The 17,366-nt window shown below is 48.0% G+C and overlaps 1 protein-coding gene across 3 annotated transcripts; it reads right to left on the bottom strand.

Annotated features, from left to right (window-relative positions):
• Positions 1 to 27: 27 nt before the first annotated feature.
• On the bottom strand, positions 28 to 14,356 carry LOC121588916 (long-chain fatty acid transport protein 4). Of its 3 annotated transcripts, none has more exons than XM_041907366.1 (8): positions 13,989 to 14,356; positions 13,446 to 13,892; positions 5,352 to 5,728; positions 3,508 to 3,658; positions 2,752 to 3,224; positions 2,479 to 2,680; positions 1,230 to 1,422; positions 28 to 1,163 (listed from the first exon to the last, which is right to left on the bottom strand). In XM_041907366.1, the coding sequence occupies exons 2-8, from the start codon at positions 13,467 to 13,469 to the stop codon at positions 409 to 411; spliced, it is 2,175 nt and encodes a 724-aa protein (XP_041763300.1). In that variant the 5' UTR covers positions 13,470 to 13,892; positions 13,989 to 14,356; the 3' UTR covers positions 28 to 408. The 3 variants fall into 3 exon arrangements, with proteins under 3 accessions (XP_041763300.1, XP_041763299.1, XP_041763301.1); XM_041907365.1 differs by having other exon boundaries at positions 13,995 to 14,356; XM_041907367.1 differs by having other exon boundaries at positions 5,352 to 5,725; positions 13,995 to 14,356.
• Positions 14,357 to 17,366: the final 3,010 nt, after the last annotated feature.

Here is a 17,366-nt window from a genome sequence, read left to right as displayed (position 1 = left end):
TCATGCTAGTAAATTATCAAAGAATTCTTTTCCCATTAGGTACTGTATTTATTATCATCGTCATTGTGTTTCGTACAACGTTTACAACTATGTTTTGTCTTGGAACCTCACGCTCACGCGACGCACAGTCAGCCTACGGAAACGGTTTACAGCTAAATCCTTTTAAAATATGTTCTGCATGTATTCTCAGTCACCACGTTAAGAAATAGATCTATCAGAAATAGTATCTGCTGCCCTGTTCAATTGACTCCTTCTCCTTCTTTCCACCCTCCACTTCTGTAGCCATTGTTTGTTAACTTGTAGAAGAGCACAAAGCCCCGAAGTGAGTGCCACAGTGCATAAATTCTTAGCATCAGCAGTAAAAGTAAACAGCCTTCAACGTACAAAATAGTAACAGCAACAACCACTCTACAGCCGCACCTCGCCCCGCACGATCTGCTCGTAGATGGCGGGCGTCAGCAGCTCGTACTGGCCCTTGGGCGTCAGGTAGTAGACCGAGTCCTCGATACCGCTCGGATCGAACCCTTCCAGCTGCAGGTCGAGCTTTTTCAGCTTGAACGTACCGGTCATGTCGACCTTCGACAGCAGCCGCACGAACTGGGGTCGAGCGTACGACGGTAGCGTGTCCTTGAGCGTGCGGGCCAGCTGCTCCAGGTCGACCTGCCGCTCCGGATCGAGGATGGCGGCCATGCCGGCACGGCCCTCCAGGTTCGGTACCTCCACGCCGTACACTACCGTGTCCCGGTAGCCGCACGCATTGCTCACCTCCGCCTCCACCTCGCTCGTCGACACGTTCTCGCCCTTCCAGCGGTACGTGTCGCCGGTCCGATCCTTGAAGAACAGGCTGCCCCGCTCGTCGGCGACGAGCAGATCGCCCGAAAGGAAGGCCGCATCGCCCTTGCGGAAGATGTCGCGCACGATCTTCTTCTCCGTCGCGCCCTTGTCGACGTACCCGAGGAACGCCCGGGACGGATTGTTCGGAATGATCTTGCCGATGAACAGGCCGGGCTCGTTCGGTTTGCACAGCTGGCAGAGACCGTCCTTGCCGCGCAGCGGCTCACTGTACCCGGTGGCCGGGTCGGCCCGGATGATCGAGATCGGATAGACGACGGGTATGATGCGCGACACGAACCCGATCGCACCAACCGTGTTGTCGATGTTCACTGAAGAGAGGGAAGGGCAAACAATACGGTTAAGTTGAGGCAGAAAGAGCAGATGCAGCCACTTACCGATGTTGGCGTTGCCCTCCGTGGCACCATAAAACTCTGCCACCCGCGGAATGTTGAACCGCTCGACGAACTGGGGCCAAATCTGGGGACGCAGCCCGTTGCCGAAAATCAACCGTACCTTGTGCGCTTTGTCGACGGGCGAGACCGGCGTGGCCAGGATGTAGCGACACATTTCACCGATGTATTGGGCAATCTGAAAAAATCGAACGGTGGCAATTAGTACAAACAGTAGTGATGGACAAAGGGGGCATAAATCTGGAGTCGACTCCGATGCGACTCTGACAATTTTGGAACCGGCTCTGGAAAGTATGTTCGCCTAGCATTATCCGGAATCGTTCGGAATCACCCGGAGTCGTCCGTAATCGCCCGGAGTTGGACGAAAGACAAAGACAAGAAATCCCCGATCACAATCACATTGACTCCGGTCGATTCCGGATGACTCTGAACGACTCCCGACAACATCGAACGACTCCGGGAAACTCCGGACGACTCCAGACGACTCCGGACGTCTCCGTACGACTCCAGCCGACTCCGGATGCCTGCGGACAACTCCGACTCCGGCTGATTCCGGATGTCTCCGGCCTACTCCGGCCGACTCTGACTCCGGGAGACTCGGGACGACTTCGGACGACTCCGGATGACTCCAAACGACTCCGGATGACTCCAGACGACTTTCCACTCCAGGAGACTCATAGCGACTTCAGACGACTCCAGATGTCTCCAGACGACTCCGGCCGACTCCGACTCTGAGCGAAACTTCTTCTTCTTCTTTGGCAAAAGAACCGTTGGCCCCCTATACCCAGGCTGCCTAAAAGGCCTGCCTATACCCACTAGTGAGCTTGGCTTTCAGTGACTTATTGATTACCCATTGCAGGATAGACAGTCCTACGCAGGGGGAATTCTTCTTCTTCTTCTTTGGCTCAACAACCGATGCCGGTCAAGGCCTGCCAACACACTTGTGGGGTTGGCTTTCAGTGACTTATTGATTTCCCCCCAATAGCAGGATAGTCAGTCCTACGTATGGCGGCACGGTCTATTTGGGGCTTGAACCCATGACGGGCATGTTGTTATGTCGTACGAGTTGACGACTTTACCATGAGGCCGGCTTACGCAGGGGGAATTAGTGGTTCCTATTTTACCAGAGTCGGAATCGGACTAACATTAGTTGGAGTCGAATCGGAGTGCGCTCGAGAGAGCACATTACTAGTACAGACGCATGAAAATGTAATGGCGTTCAACTTGAACTTACCGTGCAGTTGTACTTCTGGCAGTCGGCAAAGAACTGCGACGCGGAAAACTTCTTCCTCGTGACCACCGTTGCGCCGAACAGCAGGGCCTGCCCGATGCTCATCATACCACCGGCGGTGTGGTACAGCGGCAACGGGGTGTAGAACGTATCGTCCGCACGGAATCCAGCCACAAGGGAGATTGCAGCCGCAATAAAAATGTACCTGCAAATGGAATCGATGTGTGTGAGCAGTGGTACATTCGCCTGTATGTGCCACCCGCCCGCCAAACCAACCTGGAGTGCGTGATGACGGCCGCCTTCGGTAGCCCGGTCGTGCCGGACGTGTAGATGTAGATCAGCTTATCGTGATGGTTCGGCTTCTTCACCCCGTTCACCGGCAGCTCCTTCGACGCGGACTGCATCAGTGTGGTGAGGTCTTTCGCGTTCGCGAGCACCGGCTGCTGGGCGGCCTCATTCACCTGATATAGTGCTACCGCCGACGGCAGCGTGTCGGCAATTTCGGCCACCGCATCGGCCAACGCTTCGCCATAGATCAGTGCGTTACAGTTCGCCACCGTGACGCTGTGCATGAGCGCGTTCTTGCGCAGATTGTGGTTAATCAGTGGCACGATCACGCCCAGCTTCGACAGGCCCAGCCAGGTGGCGACAAACTCGGGCCGGTTCTCCTGCAGCAGTCCGACCACGTCGCCATGCTTGTAGCCGTGCGAGTGGAACACGTTCGCCAGACGGTTGGAATAGTCGTTCACCTACGGTGCGAGGGTCGCAGAGAGGGCACAATTAATACAATAAATATATACACACACACACACATACACAGCAAAAAAAAAAACCCGGGGAGGGAAGGGTCAACAATTGCTTCAGTAGCCGCTAAGTCGCTTATTTGGCAGTTTTTTTAAGTGTGAGTTGATGGGAGGCAACTACACAACAAAAAAACACTCAATATGCGCAGTTTGACGTCAGCGATCGCGACTGCTTAAGAAGCAATTATCCACCCCACACGCCCTGGCGGGCTCGGCTCGGCTCACGTACCTCACGGAACGTCCAGGTGCGTCCTTCGAAGATGAGGCATGCCTTTTCCGGCTGCTTCGACACAAACTCCGCAAAGATGTCGCCGATCGTGGCATTGTTCTTCGCGTGCTTCCGCACCAACCCGAGCAGCTTGATGTACCGCGTCAGAGCTCTGGCAGAGATTGGAAGAGGGGAGGAAGATGACAGGGTGTTAGCTAAGCAAAGAAACAAACCGTTTTTTACCACAATCCGTGTTGATAAGATAATCATACAAACAAACCCGTGCTTTTGCGGGTTGTGTACAGAGCACCACTTCAAACGTTTGTCTGGACCTTGACCAACAAGGCGAAGAGGAATGTGAGTGATCGAGTGCAAAACAAGAAAAAGACCTCCTCATTTAGAAGGTGTACTGTTCGGTGGCAAAAATCATAAAAAAAACCCCGATTTATGACTAATCCCCCACATGGAGCTCTTATCGGTATGATGCGATAAAGACGACGCCCTGTGCGATAAAGATGCGTTTAATTTCTAACCCATGACGTTGCACGTTCCGAAGGGGAGGGACTAAATGCTAGTAGCACTAACACCTTGTTTGGTATGTGAACAGTTGCAACTAATGTGGCGTGCGGCACACTTCAACTCCATCCAGCATCTCCAGCACATTCTACGTCACATTTAATTTCCCCCTGTGTTGTAATGATCATGCCGGCGTTCGCCCTAACCATTGCCTACCATCATAAACGATCATCTCCCGAGCGTCTTACACAGCTGAAAGCCGCAAATATTTGCTGAAACTTTGCGTTGCGTGTACGTATTTTCTCTTCCGTTGATTCCGACCGACAGCGTGCCCGGAGTGGCGCGACACGCTCCGATAACACCGTGTGATGCACTCAATGTTCCTCTACATCCCTTACATAACATTTCCACCGTTTGCAAGGCTGTGTTTCTTACAGACGTACAGGTTTCTAGATCGTAAGAAAACATCCCATCAAACCGGTTTTGGACCGGCCAGCGGCTGCACCGATTCACCCATTCAGCCCTCGTGTGTACCTCGTGGTGCCTCCCGCCGGAGATCTTGATCGCGCAGATACACACTGGCTCTGTACCAGGGGTACATAACGGCGTAGCGCAGTTCATAGACGGCCCCCTCCCAAAGCTTCATTCCACACACACACACACACACCGCACACGCTTTCTCAAAAGCAAGGGACGACCTTCGAAGCGGGGCGGACGCATTTCAACACCACGCGGCGGCGGTGGTGGGGCGTTTGGTTTGGCGCACGATCGTTGACGTTGCGTTAATGGAGCGCAGAGGGAAAAGCTCGCTTTGGCGGTCGTAAACGGTGGATGAAGCGTTTGTCCTTCTCTACGCTTTGCTGGCGCAACAAAGCACACTGTCCAAGATGCTTTGTTGTTGTGGAGAGGTAGTACGATTTAGTTCCACCCTACTATTCGATACCAGCTTTCGCAGCTTCGAGATCGTTCGATACACAGTTCGGTGGAATTCATTAGTGAAGATGCAATGCCCTACACTCACGCAGATCACTGGATCATAGTTGGTTCCATTTTTGGTCGCATGCACGCTCAAGTGATTTCGAACACGTCACGTCACCAGGCGCGTTCGTGGCATGCTTCTGCACAGTTCACCTAGCGTACCAGATTGGAAGGAACTTTTTCGGGACCACCAACAAACTGTCTGCAAATTACGTCTGCACCTTCCGCAAAGGGCCATAACCTTTGGCGTGTGTGTGTGTGTTCGTTGGTGATCGGCTTCTCGCTCGTCACCTACCCTCGACTGCTGCACATTATTACCATTGCAAATCGCTTTGCGTTTGTTTGGTCGCCTGCCTTTCGCACACACTCACTTGATATCGCGGGGCGCCGTCACGAACGCGATGTACCACCATCGCCACCAGCCGCTGGCGATGAACACCGCGGCCAAGGTGATCAGCAGCGCCGGCAATCCAAACTCCCAACCCATGTAGACCCAGATGAGTACAACGGCCGCGATCGAGGCACCGACGCTGGTAAACTGAAGCACGTACAGTAGCACTAGTCTGAACCGGTCGCCGCTTGCGCTCCTACTGCCGGGCTGGTCGTCGCCGCTCGGTTCCGACGCGAACGGCTCGAGTGCCGACGGTGGCCGTAACCGCGAGCCCGCGACCTGCTGCTGCTGCTGCTGTTGCTGTCTTGCGTGCTCATGCTCCGGCTGCCCCTTCTCCACGTCCACTATCGAGGGCTGCTTCGGGTGTTACGACGGGGTTGTGTTACGTTCCGGAGAGCGATCGCGAGAACCGGCGAGCGAAGGTGAGATAAGAAAGAGAGAGAGAGAGAGCAAAAATAAAGAAATCGATTGAGACGATGATGATAAGCGGCGATGGTGGTGAGAGGGATCAACATGCTTAACTTAAGTTGAGCGTTGTTGGAGAGTAAAGTGTGTTCGCGTGTGTACGTTAGAGCACGAAGCAGCTTAAGCCTCGTAACTGTTCAGTGTAGTGATGGGAGCACGGAATCGGATCTACCCGGTTCCGGTTCCGTGTTCGGAGTCAATTCTGGATCCGATTCCGATTCTGAAATCGATTCCTATTCTCGGGCCGATCCTGATTGCGGAGCTGTTTCCGATTACAATCCCGGAGCCGATTCCGGAGTAAATACCGGAGCCGTCTCCGATTCATGAATCAGCTCCGGAATCAGAATTGGCTCTGGAATCAGAGTCAGTTCTACAATTGAAATAGGAAATTTTAGAAACGACAACAGCCCCGGAGTCTCCATGAGAATGGATCGTTTAGAAGTAAATTTTGATTATTTGCGACCATCAATACAATCGTAGCTGCATAGAACCTAGACGCCTATTCTCGTGGAGATACCGAAATCGAATTTGATTCCAGAGACGATTCTGATTGCCGAACTGTGTCTGATTGCGGAACCGATTCTGGAAAATGATTCCGGAGCTACTATCCAGAATCGATTCCACAACAAGTCGGAATCGATTCAAACCAAAACTGCATTGTTCCCATCACTAGCTCAGTGCTTCTCAACCTCCGTTTTTCTCCTGATCAAAGCTTTTGCACACCCCGACATCCCCTAAACCTTTCCGCGAGAGCTTTTCTCTCTTCCTTTTTTGTTTTGGTTAGCTGAGCTTACGAGCGAGCTTTTGATCTCTCTCTCTTTCTGCTCTTGCTCTCCTAAGCTGGTTGAGTTGGAATCACTGATTGAGATCGCCCACAGGGCCCTCCTACCTTGACCATGAAAAAGGAGGAAAATTCCCACTGCTTTGATTTACATACTGAATGCGATCGACCAGTTTGGGATGATACGTTGGAGAGCATGGTTTTGGGTCGTTTTTTTTTTCTTTTTAAAGTTGAATTATAGCAACGCCTTACGTAAAATGGTAAAGCTGGCGAGCTAACATAATGAGGGTAACGCATTTGAAATTCTATTATGTAAAGCGTTGGAACAAATTTGATGCAGCGCTGAAACCAAAACTGGCACGAATTTGTATAAGGCTAGCAAAGAAAAATAAAATCTAATAAAACAATCATTAATACGGAGCATTGCCGCAAAGACAACATTGTCAGCCACACATCCTAACGACTGCCGACTAAATTATTCACCATACCATATTGCGTCAGTGCTGCGACAGATTATGTGCGTGATTGTGAGCCATGCAGAAAGGGGGATGTAAACTCTGGCTTTTCCCTCTATCGTTTACCTTCCTGTACGATCCGAGGCGCCGCCCGGTACGTGCACGGGCAAAGTTTTTCACCGACCGTATCGTGCGTCAGGAAACGTACTTGCTTTTCACGTTCAGCTGATGCGTGAAGAAAAGAAAGTTGCGGAAAATCATTCTACCGGCTGTGGTGCACCCAGATCACCCGGACGCTGCCTGAGAGCTAATGCGCCTCTATACGCGAACCACAGCAATGCGCTCGACGATCTCGACGGGGTACGGGAGGGGATCACTGTTTGATTACTTCCTTTTCTTCGCGGTGTATTTTTGTGCAGCTCCCTCTAATCGCGGCGTATCTGCGCATCCGACAATGCAATTTGTTCACTTTCCGTTTCAATTGCCAGCTAATGCACCGCAACGATCATCAGTGGGCACCCTTGCGGACCCCACTTGGGTCGGGCGCAAAGCTTGACGATTTAAATGAAACTTTCCAACCACAAGTTCCTCAAACAAATCACACACAATCACAAAACCGAACAGCTTGGTTGGTGGATCCTGCGTTTTCACTTTTGCTGTATGGGTTGGTTGGAGTGTTATTTGTTGCCCGAAAGGTATCGCACTTAAGCTGTAAGGATAACATTTGCGCCCAGTTCACTTTTTAAGCTCTCCAGCTTCCCTGACTGACCTCGAGTGAACTCGAAGCCACTGTGTGGATACAATAAAAAGTAACAAAATCGCCCGTCCCTTGCAGACAGCCGTCAACCGAGCTGGGCATTTGTTTTGATGCGCAGAACCGCTCCAACGGTGTCCTCCTTTTGCGCATCCAGGGTTGCGTTCGCAGGCCGCCAAACGGCCCATTAGCGTGCAGAGCGACAGCCACAGTGATTTAAATGGAACGTTTTAGCGTGCCTCACATAACACGGCACGCCACACTGTTCCTCACCTTAAACGTATTTCGAGAGCGCGTGTGTGTGGGTGAGGTTAGAACACTTTTTGGTTTGGTGCTCTCTTTGAAGGGCGAGTGAATTCTTCTGCTTGGCTGCAAGGGTGCGTTCTTGCGAACGTTTTGCGCAACGGTGTTAACGCAAAGGTAACGCACGTGCCGCGTAGCGGTGCAATGGAAATTGCGAACGTTCTGTTAGAGAAGAAAAAAAACGGAAGGAAGCTTTTGGGCCGTGCCCTTAGCCGTCAATCAGCCGTTTTGCTTTTCACGCAATGGTGTTCACGCCGGCCAGAGCTAGGTGCGGTGCATTTGAGACCCTGCACAACTGCACGCCGGGAAAACGCTGCGAGTCTTCATTGGGTTCATGGACAAAAATGGATTCGTTATTTTTAATTTGGCTAATTGTTGCTGTTTTTTTAAAATAATTTTCAAGTTTGAAGATCCTGAAAATGTCTTTTTAGGATTAGCCACCGATTAAAATTGATAGTTATGCAAGGTTCTAAATGGGATTGTTTACGTCACCCAACAAACACTGGCCGACCAACGGTTTTATGTTTTCGTTTACGAAATAATTGATTGCGAAACCATTTGATTATCTTTTTGTATTTATTTTTGAGCGTTCCTTTACATATAAATCTGTTTTAGAAGCACTTTAATAAATCCATGTTCACTAAAACTTTATTTGATAAAAACACCAATGATTTTTTAATTTTTAATTAAAAATTTAAACAAGTTTATGAGATGAATCAATACTTTACCCCCCTTTCCACATTACATTGGGTCTCTTTTAAGTTTTTTTAAATCGGCAAAAAAAAAAACAAACTCAATCGTTCATGAGATCACCTGATGGAGTTTGTGACGAATTAACGTTTGTTTACATTTTTCCAGACTGAAATGATCACGGCATTCGAACGGCAGGTCGAACGGAAAGTGATATGGAAAATTGAATGGATGTAGTTATTTTGAATACTTATTAAATATTTTGAATAGTTATTTTCTTCTTTCTTTCCGCGTTCGAGAGTAAGGCTGCGCTCTGGCACCAAAAGAACACGACATCCGACTCGAACAAACCCATATAATCATATGGACTGTGGACTGTCAGACACAAACAAACAAACAAGACAAACATGTCAAATCCCATACATTTTTCATGTTCGATGTCGTGTTCGATTGGTGCTAGAGCGCCGGGTAAGATGTTCATAAGGACACTTGGCCCCGTATGTGTGGAAGGACAATGGAGGAGCCGCTATAATGACGAGCTATACGAGATGTACGGCGAGCTCAGTGTCGTACAGCGTATCAAGCTCGTCAGGCTCCGGTGGGCTGTAGTGATGGGTAAATACAATTTTTTTCCGGAGTCGGATTGATCCGAATAATGTATCCGAATCAGGCGAATAATGTAACTAGAAAATCAGAGACTTTTCGTTTCGTGTGTGGTTTTTTAAGGAGTATTGACGTGATTTCAGCCACCAACTGTCAAACTCCATATAATAAAAATCCATCTGGCTAGTATCGTAAAATTCCCCATAATGCCATGTGCTTTTTCCCTCCCTGCATACAATGTCTTCCAGTCTTTAAAAATCAAAATCAGTCCTATTGTTGCTTTCTCCAGCTTTCCCAAAATAATAAATTAATGAAAATTGCAATTTTAACGAATTATAACAATCTAAACACACACACACACACACACACACAAAAGCATACACCTGTGCCACCATAGAAAACACTTTCAGTGCCATTGTTTCTAACACTTTCCCCTTTCCAGGCACGCCCTTGCCGTTAACGCCGTAGATTTGAAACGAAAGGTGTACGCCTTTTGCTGCAGGCCACCCCAGCCCAGCATAGCCACTTTCATGACCTTAACGTGGCGGGCAACCCCCCTCCCCCATTTTCGGAGATGCTTTCTGCATAGTTCTGCGGCGATGGCTCAACATCATTTCAACGTCATTTTCTTAGCAGCGTTTTCGAGCTGCCGCGACCCAAAAGCCCAACCGGCGGTGCGGTGCAGTCCAGGTGCAGGTGTGCTCTCGGCAAGAGGCGAGAAAGATCACATCGCGATTGAAAGGCCTGAAAGTAACGTGCTTTGCAAACAATGCTTGAGCTTTGTAGCCTTCGGGGTGAGATTTCCTCACCCCGGCGGCCGGTTGCCACCTTTGCAACCTTCAACGTTGCCCACGTTAATTTGCCTGCAGTGGAGTGGTGGAGCTGCTTGTCACAATATGAGAAGAAGAAAAAAAACACCTTCTCCAACACGCCAGCGAACAGTTCAACGATCTTTCCATCCCCCCTCTCCATCGGGTGTACCAGATTTTCTCCATCGGTCGGTAATTTTCTTTCACGGACACGTTGCTACATTGATGCTGAATCGTGTTCGTTTTTGCGAGCCTCATCTTAATGATGCTAGCGTCTCTACACAAGGGGTTGACGTGCCTGCCGCCATTGTATCCCACGGCCACCCATTTGCATTCTCCACAAAGACCTCCCCTTTCCCTTTACACAATGCACAGTGCATTGAGGGGGGGGGGGATACTTCACTGCCACTTTGCCTTAAGCTGCAATGAGCGGATATTGGCAGTGAGAGAAAAAAAGACGGAGCATTTTATGATTTCTGTTTAAATACTAATGATATTCAACGAAACTATTGGGGAAGGGACCTGGAAGCTGGATGGGTGGCAGCACTGGGATGAAGCAAATATTGGTTTGCCGTTGCTATTAGCGTTCAATTGTCACCGCAGCGGAAAACACTCGCCGTTCCTTAAAACACTGCGCGCATCAAAAGCTCCGCAGCGCATGGATGCCCACAGCAACGCCCTTTCAATATTTGAGCGGAATAAATTCCTGATGGGCCGATCGCACGGGCGGCGGCTGTACCGGACGATAGCGAACCCCGTCCCAGTGCCCAGGGGCTGGACATGCCAATGTCTATTTGGTTTGGCAAAACAGTAGCACGGTAGGTGTTAATGGGATTTGTTTGATAATTTGTCGGTTTGCTTTTGGTTTTCTTTTCTTTTCCAATCAAAAATGGTATGCACTGAGCGTCGAAATATGGACGGCCTAGACGATCGAGTGTCCAAGCTCAATTGCCACATTCGTACCCTTGCTGAGGGGAGTGGGAGGATTTTGGGCCACAATTCCTTTCCGAAAGGACACATTAGCATTTTGATCGGTTTCTTCACAGTTCACTGCACTAAAGTCTCAACCCGAAGACGCAAACTACGATCACCCGGGCTACGAATACGGCTCACCAAATCGGTTCGTTCGAAGACAAAGAGCATGTAAGATGCCAGTAAACTGGTTCAACATCGACGACTGATACAGCTGCAACCGCCACTGCATGCTCTTTGGCCTTTTGGTTTATGGTTGCTCGCTTTATCGTCCCGATCTGCAGACCAAACCGTCCCTACGCACAATAACATGGCAGGTCTTCTTCGTAGCATCGTTGTTTGAAGAAGCGATTGAACTTTAGGGAGATGTAAAGTATGCACGTAAACAGTACGGAATTCTGAAGCCACTGCCGCACCACTGTAAGGCCACAATGGCACGTCCTTCAAGATCGCTTCTAAAAAGTCCCACCATCGATTGGAGGCAGCCAGTTTGACAGCTCGTAATGCCTCCAATTCGCATTAACCACACGCATCACCTAGAGGTACTGAAGGTCACCCCTCCCGGTCACAGCACCTGGACCTTAAACAACAACAACAGGTTTGGGTTTTTTTTTTTTTTTGGTTCGTTTGCTGAGTAAAAGTAAATGGTCCAATGATGGGCTTCGGGCTGTGTATGTGTCTGAGTCTTTTTAGTGGTCTTTTATGCTCGGTTGTCTCTGCCAGCAGGGAGGGTAGTATTTTTCTTGATTTTAGACCCACACACCGCAGGCTCATATGTTGGATGTTGAAGCGTACATGAGATGAAGGTTTTTATGTACCATGGTTTTTTTTTACCATCTACCTCAACCACAATACCATCAGAATTAACCAACCACACAGCCGTTAATGGAATGCCTTTTGTCGTGTTTTTGAGGTTGCCTGACAGTAGACTTCAAGCCGGCAGCAGCCTATGCCTATGCCATCCATAGCGGCGACCTTTAGTGACGCACAGTAACTCCTTTTTGAGGTGTCACAGTCGGTTGAACAGTTTTGTGTATATTGTTATATCCTCTATTTGCCTTTTTCATTCCATTTCTTCCGGCTATAGTAACTGTTCTGTTTGGTCAGCCGTATCGTTGGAAATTAAATAAGCAACCGGCCCCAACATTAACACTCACCAACATCAGGTAGTGGGAATATTAAATCCTGTGAACCAGCTAGCCGGAATGGATTTATGAGTGGAACATCCATTTTTACGATGAGTCAAAAACACATCGCCTACATGCGCCCGGTTTCGTGCAAACATTTCTTGCCCCAAGGGCAAGGTTGCGAAAAACCCATGTCGATGGAATTTGGCACGCGTTTTGCAGCCGTTTTGCACCCCTGTCTGCGACTCCGCGACTGTGTGCCGGCACAACAGATCTACCAAAATCATGATCTCGTTTGTTGTGCAATCGGTGGTCCTCTGTCGCAAACGATCGATCGATTGAACATTGTAACATGAAGCTCTCGGCCCACAGTGTTGAGCGTATGAGAGCAGAAACGTTTGTAATTTGTTGTCTGTTTGTTGTAACGGACGGTTTGGAGCTGCCAGTCATTATAATGCGATTAAAATGGTTACCCAAAATCGACAGTCATCGTTTGTGTGTTTGTGATTCGTATCATTTGGTAAAGTTCAAACTTGACTAAGCAGCTTGTTTTTTCGTTTGTGGCGTGACTAAACGATCTTTTCATCCCCTCCAGCAGAGTTGCTTTGCAACTGCAGCAAAACCAGCGCAAACAATGCAATTAAACCCTAACCCCCCCGTGTGCAATCCTCGAATCATTCGATCACTTGTTTTACGCAACAATACGCAACTGTAACCGTTTAATTACGTACATTTTGGTTAAAGGAAGTGATTTCTAGTACAAGTATTTAAGTGATCTTTTGCTTCTATATACTCGTCACTAGCAGTGCACACAGCCGATCGTCCGATCGGTTTGAAAGCTGCCGTCTAGGTAACGCACCTCAACACGACTGTCCCCAAATGGTCCCCTCCAAAAAGGTGTGACCTCATTCACAAAACAGACTTGTCCTGACCGAGTTCGGCACCCGGGCACACCCGTCGCTTTCTTCAAGCGCCCCAACACCGCAACTTCCCACTGATACTGTCTAGCGAAAGTAGTGAGTGTTTGCATACCAAGTACTACTTGCATAAGTGCGGTGCCTACACCTTTCGGTGCCGGCATTTCCCAACCCCGCGGTTAGCTGTATCGAACTTACCTTCCTCTCGTCATTGTTATTCATCGTGAATATTGATAATTAATCCATACAAAAGGCAATCGACCGGCGTTCGCTAACGCTTCACTTCCCACCGATGGACGGGCTTATAGGGATCGTAATGCCGTTGGAATACGGCGCGAATCGATACACGTAGAGTTCCTGGCGGGAACTACAGTTTGCTGCGAGCGTTTCGTGCACGGGGTGTCACAATCCGGGAGCTTTTTGTATGCGTTTTTTTTGCTTCTCTCTCGCTCTCTTTGCACAACTTTTAAGCTTTTATCATTCAATCAAATCCGGCACACCTTTGGAGGGGAACGTTTAGGAATCACTTTCATGAAGCACTTGCTTTAATAGCACACGACCCCGGTGAGGCTGGGTGTAACTGAATCACACGACACGCTTACAATAAATCCGGTGTGGCAAACGATTGTTGCCCGATCGAGCATCCTGTTGATGAAATATGCATTAGAAGCTAGCGTTTGATCCGAAGGGGATCTACTACTAGCGCACATAGACACACTTGTGAAACACTTTTTAACTCACACTCACATTTAGCTTGTATGCTTTAGATTTGAGCACTAAAAATACACCGGCTCACTTGCAGTAAGCTTGCAAAACCCTGTTTGATGAACCCGCGAAGCTTTCTTCCTAAAGACCAGCACCACTTTGCACTGGAACGTTAACTTCTAGAATGATCGCGGGAACGCTGGGGACACAAACCCTAAAATAAAACACGCTCACAGACACACACGCTCACACATAACAAAACACGAAAACTGGAAATTCTTCCCGCTTTGCTGCAATCCCGCGTACGCGTCGCCAAACGAATTAGCGCAGCACGGTTTGTAGCGCGCACAACACAGCAGCCCAGTGCGCGCCCGGTTCAACGGTTCAGCACGAAATGCGCCAGCGTGCTGTGGCGGAACGCGCAAGAAGCACGCGCGCGTGCTAGGGCAACCGCTGCGGTCGACCACCATCCACGGAAACGCCACACGTCTCCCACACACTCTCACCTGCTGATCCGTCGCCTGGTTGGACGGGTGGTTTTTCGGGGGTGCTTCTTCGGTTCGGGGGTGACTTTTCTCGCACGTTACCGCGGTAAGCAAATCGACAAAGTTAATGGATGAAATTATTGTTTTAAAAAAAATATTACGCGTACACAAGGCGGGATTGACATTGAGCTTCGAAGCAGAAGATGGAATTACTTTAAATTTAAACCGATTAATACAAACGAACTCCAGACTAAGGACAACGGGTTAAAGCTGGTGCTGCTTGTGGTGATGGCTCTAGTTTTTGCTTTTATCTGAATTTTAAGTTGCAGGCCCCAACAATATCAAACCGGCGAATAATGATAAAGAAGGAACACAGCACAACACAAACCCCTTTGCTAAGGCTACCGGTTGTGGACACGGTTGCTTTATCGGCTAGTGCGTATCTGCGATGTATAAATCCGGTTTTAAAAATATGGTGAAATAATTTTTGCACTATCCTTGAGCCTTTTGTTTCGATGCTTTGAGCCACATGCTGATAGTGGTAGTGTTCCGCCTGGTTTAGGCTGATTATTTTAAACATAAATAAGAAATATTAACATGTTCCATGTAGCAGCGATTTTGCGTTTGCGTTTCCGAGTGAAGTTATATTGATTTGTTTTTGGGGTTTTTTACTATACTATGTTTGAAACGCATTTGCTTCAGAAAGTGTTTTATATTGCATTTTATAATAAATTATTTTCGTGTAAATCGTAAAATGTTACGATCGACGCCGCATGTGAAACGGATTTGCACTAACCAAAAACACGCCATCGATCGACAATTCGTTCAAGGCTGACTGCGATCGGTGAAAGTGATTGAATTGGTTTGTCTAATGTTTTGGCATTCGAGCTACTCCATTCAATGATCGAAAAGGGACACGTGCCACGCTTCAAATATCTTCAAACCAAACTCCAAACTTTTTTGGTTTTGTTTTTGCTACACCAATTATAAACACATTTCAAGTGCCCTCCATTATCGACAGGTTAAGCACGTCGACGTCAACCGATTGTTACTCCCCCGACTTAAGCCGCCCCCTGTGGGGGGCTGGGGATTCTAGTTATCGGGCGACCGAATCATGAAAAGATTATGTCATATCTTTGGCGTACAATATAAATCGATCCGGGAGCGATACGAAACAGGCTAAAAAGCCGTTTTGTATTTGCTCGTATGAACTTTTAACTTTACACCCATTTAAATGGTCCGTTTTTTTTTGTTTTTTTTTTTTGTTTTTTGTTCAGACATGCAGTTTGACACAACATTGATTGTTAATCCAGCAGGTTTGGCAGTACGGTACACGGACACGATAAGCATTGATTTACAATGGAACAATAAACCGATGGTAAGGGTAAATAACCTCTTTTTTATACGGCGAGATGTGCGTGATTGTACGATTTGCTGCGGAAAACAAGCTAAACCTCACGGAGAGGCAGGAGTAATGAAGATTTGCAATTGCATTTGGAAGATCGACCAAATCGACGCAGCGTTTATGCGCCTACTAAGGTGCAGAAAACATTTGTTTCATAGCAATCCTGGGTGGACCATTACGCAAACGACGCAATGTCGACCACGTGCACATGCGCTCCGGCGAGCAGTTGTACGAAAGCGAACGTGTAAATTACACTCACAGGTCAACCTCTGACACCTGCTGTGACACTCGTTAGATCATCTGTATTTTTATTGGCTGATATGGCTGGAAACGCGTTTCAACGACGAGCTGCTATTGACGCTGCACTGCGAGGAATGTGAGCCATTGCGAAGCTCAAACAAAGCGCAGTTAGGTTTAAAACACTCATTTCAATACAAGGCTCCCATCCGAATGGCTGGCTGGTACAATATCGTACACGAATCTCACATCTCACTCTTGTGGCCATGGGCCAAACAACACCATCCAACAGCGCTGTGTGGCTTTCGGCCGGTCACACATGGCCCACGGTCTAGTATCATCCAATCGGCACGACACGTGTGAAGCGGTGCTGTAAAAGCACACACAACATCATGGGCACGTGCCCGGAAAAACAACGCCCGTGCAATGTATTGCAAACGAATAGTGCCAAAAAAAAAAGACAACAGCTTTTACCAGCTTGAGGGAAAATAAAAATATCGTTTTTACGCATGAATGGAGCTGTAGAGCGTATGATGCGGCGAGGAAATAGCTTGCGTCTTTGTAGTGGTGTTGGTGCGTTATCTCTCGTGTTTGGTGTGGATGTTTCACGCACGCTTGTGACAGTTGGATGTGTGGTGTGAATTTAGGCAGGAGGCGAATTTCAATGATCACCGTCAATATTGGACGAGCTATACAAACACAATTGTATGTAAATGATGCCATATGGAGCAGATCAGTGCTTCTTTGCTGCATAAGCTTAAGTGTAATGTAAAAAAAATAGTAGAATAGCAATTTGTGCCGTAACAGGTAACGGACCATTGAGTGTGATTTTATGAACCTAATTTGTGAAGCTATTTTTAGATCGTGAGTGTAAAAACACCACATCAAGTTTCCTACAAAGACATGACAACAGCTACCTTTTTCATGTTAAAATAATACAATTTTACTTCCACCTTAAATGTTTATTTTCTACTCTGAACACGTATTTCGTTGCGTACGAAACTTTATGCAGTTAAGAGTGAATGTTTGAAATTTGGAACTTTTTTAAAATAAACATTGAATGATTATTTAACTACTCTTAAGTAGTTAATGGCGTTGCTTTCATCATTTCAATCTTAAGACGCAACTTATCTTTCGTCCACATACTATGCTTCGCCGAAAAACTTCTGCCAACTGGAACAGTAATGCCATATTCTACGATGTTAATGAAATCACAGCGAGTCGTTTTTCTTTTGATCCCAGTGGATTTTTGTCAGTGGATTTTGGGACCATGAGTTTTACATTTGC

This window comes from Anopheles merus, chromosome 2R (assembly GCF_017562075.2).
Source record: "Anopheles merus strain MAF chromosome 2R, AmerM5.1, whole genome shotgun sequence".
NCBI lineage: Eukaryota > Metazoa > Arthropoda > Insecta > Diptera > Culicidae > Anopheles > Anopheles merus.
Note: the sequence above shows the minus strand (reverse complement) of the source record. Positions and strands in the feature narration are given on the sequence as shown.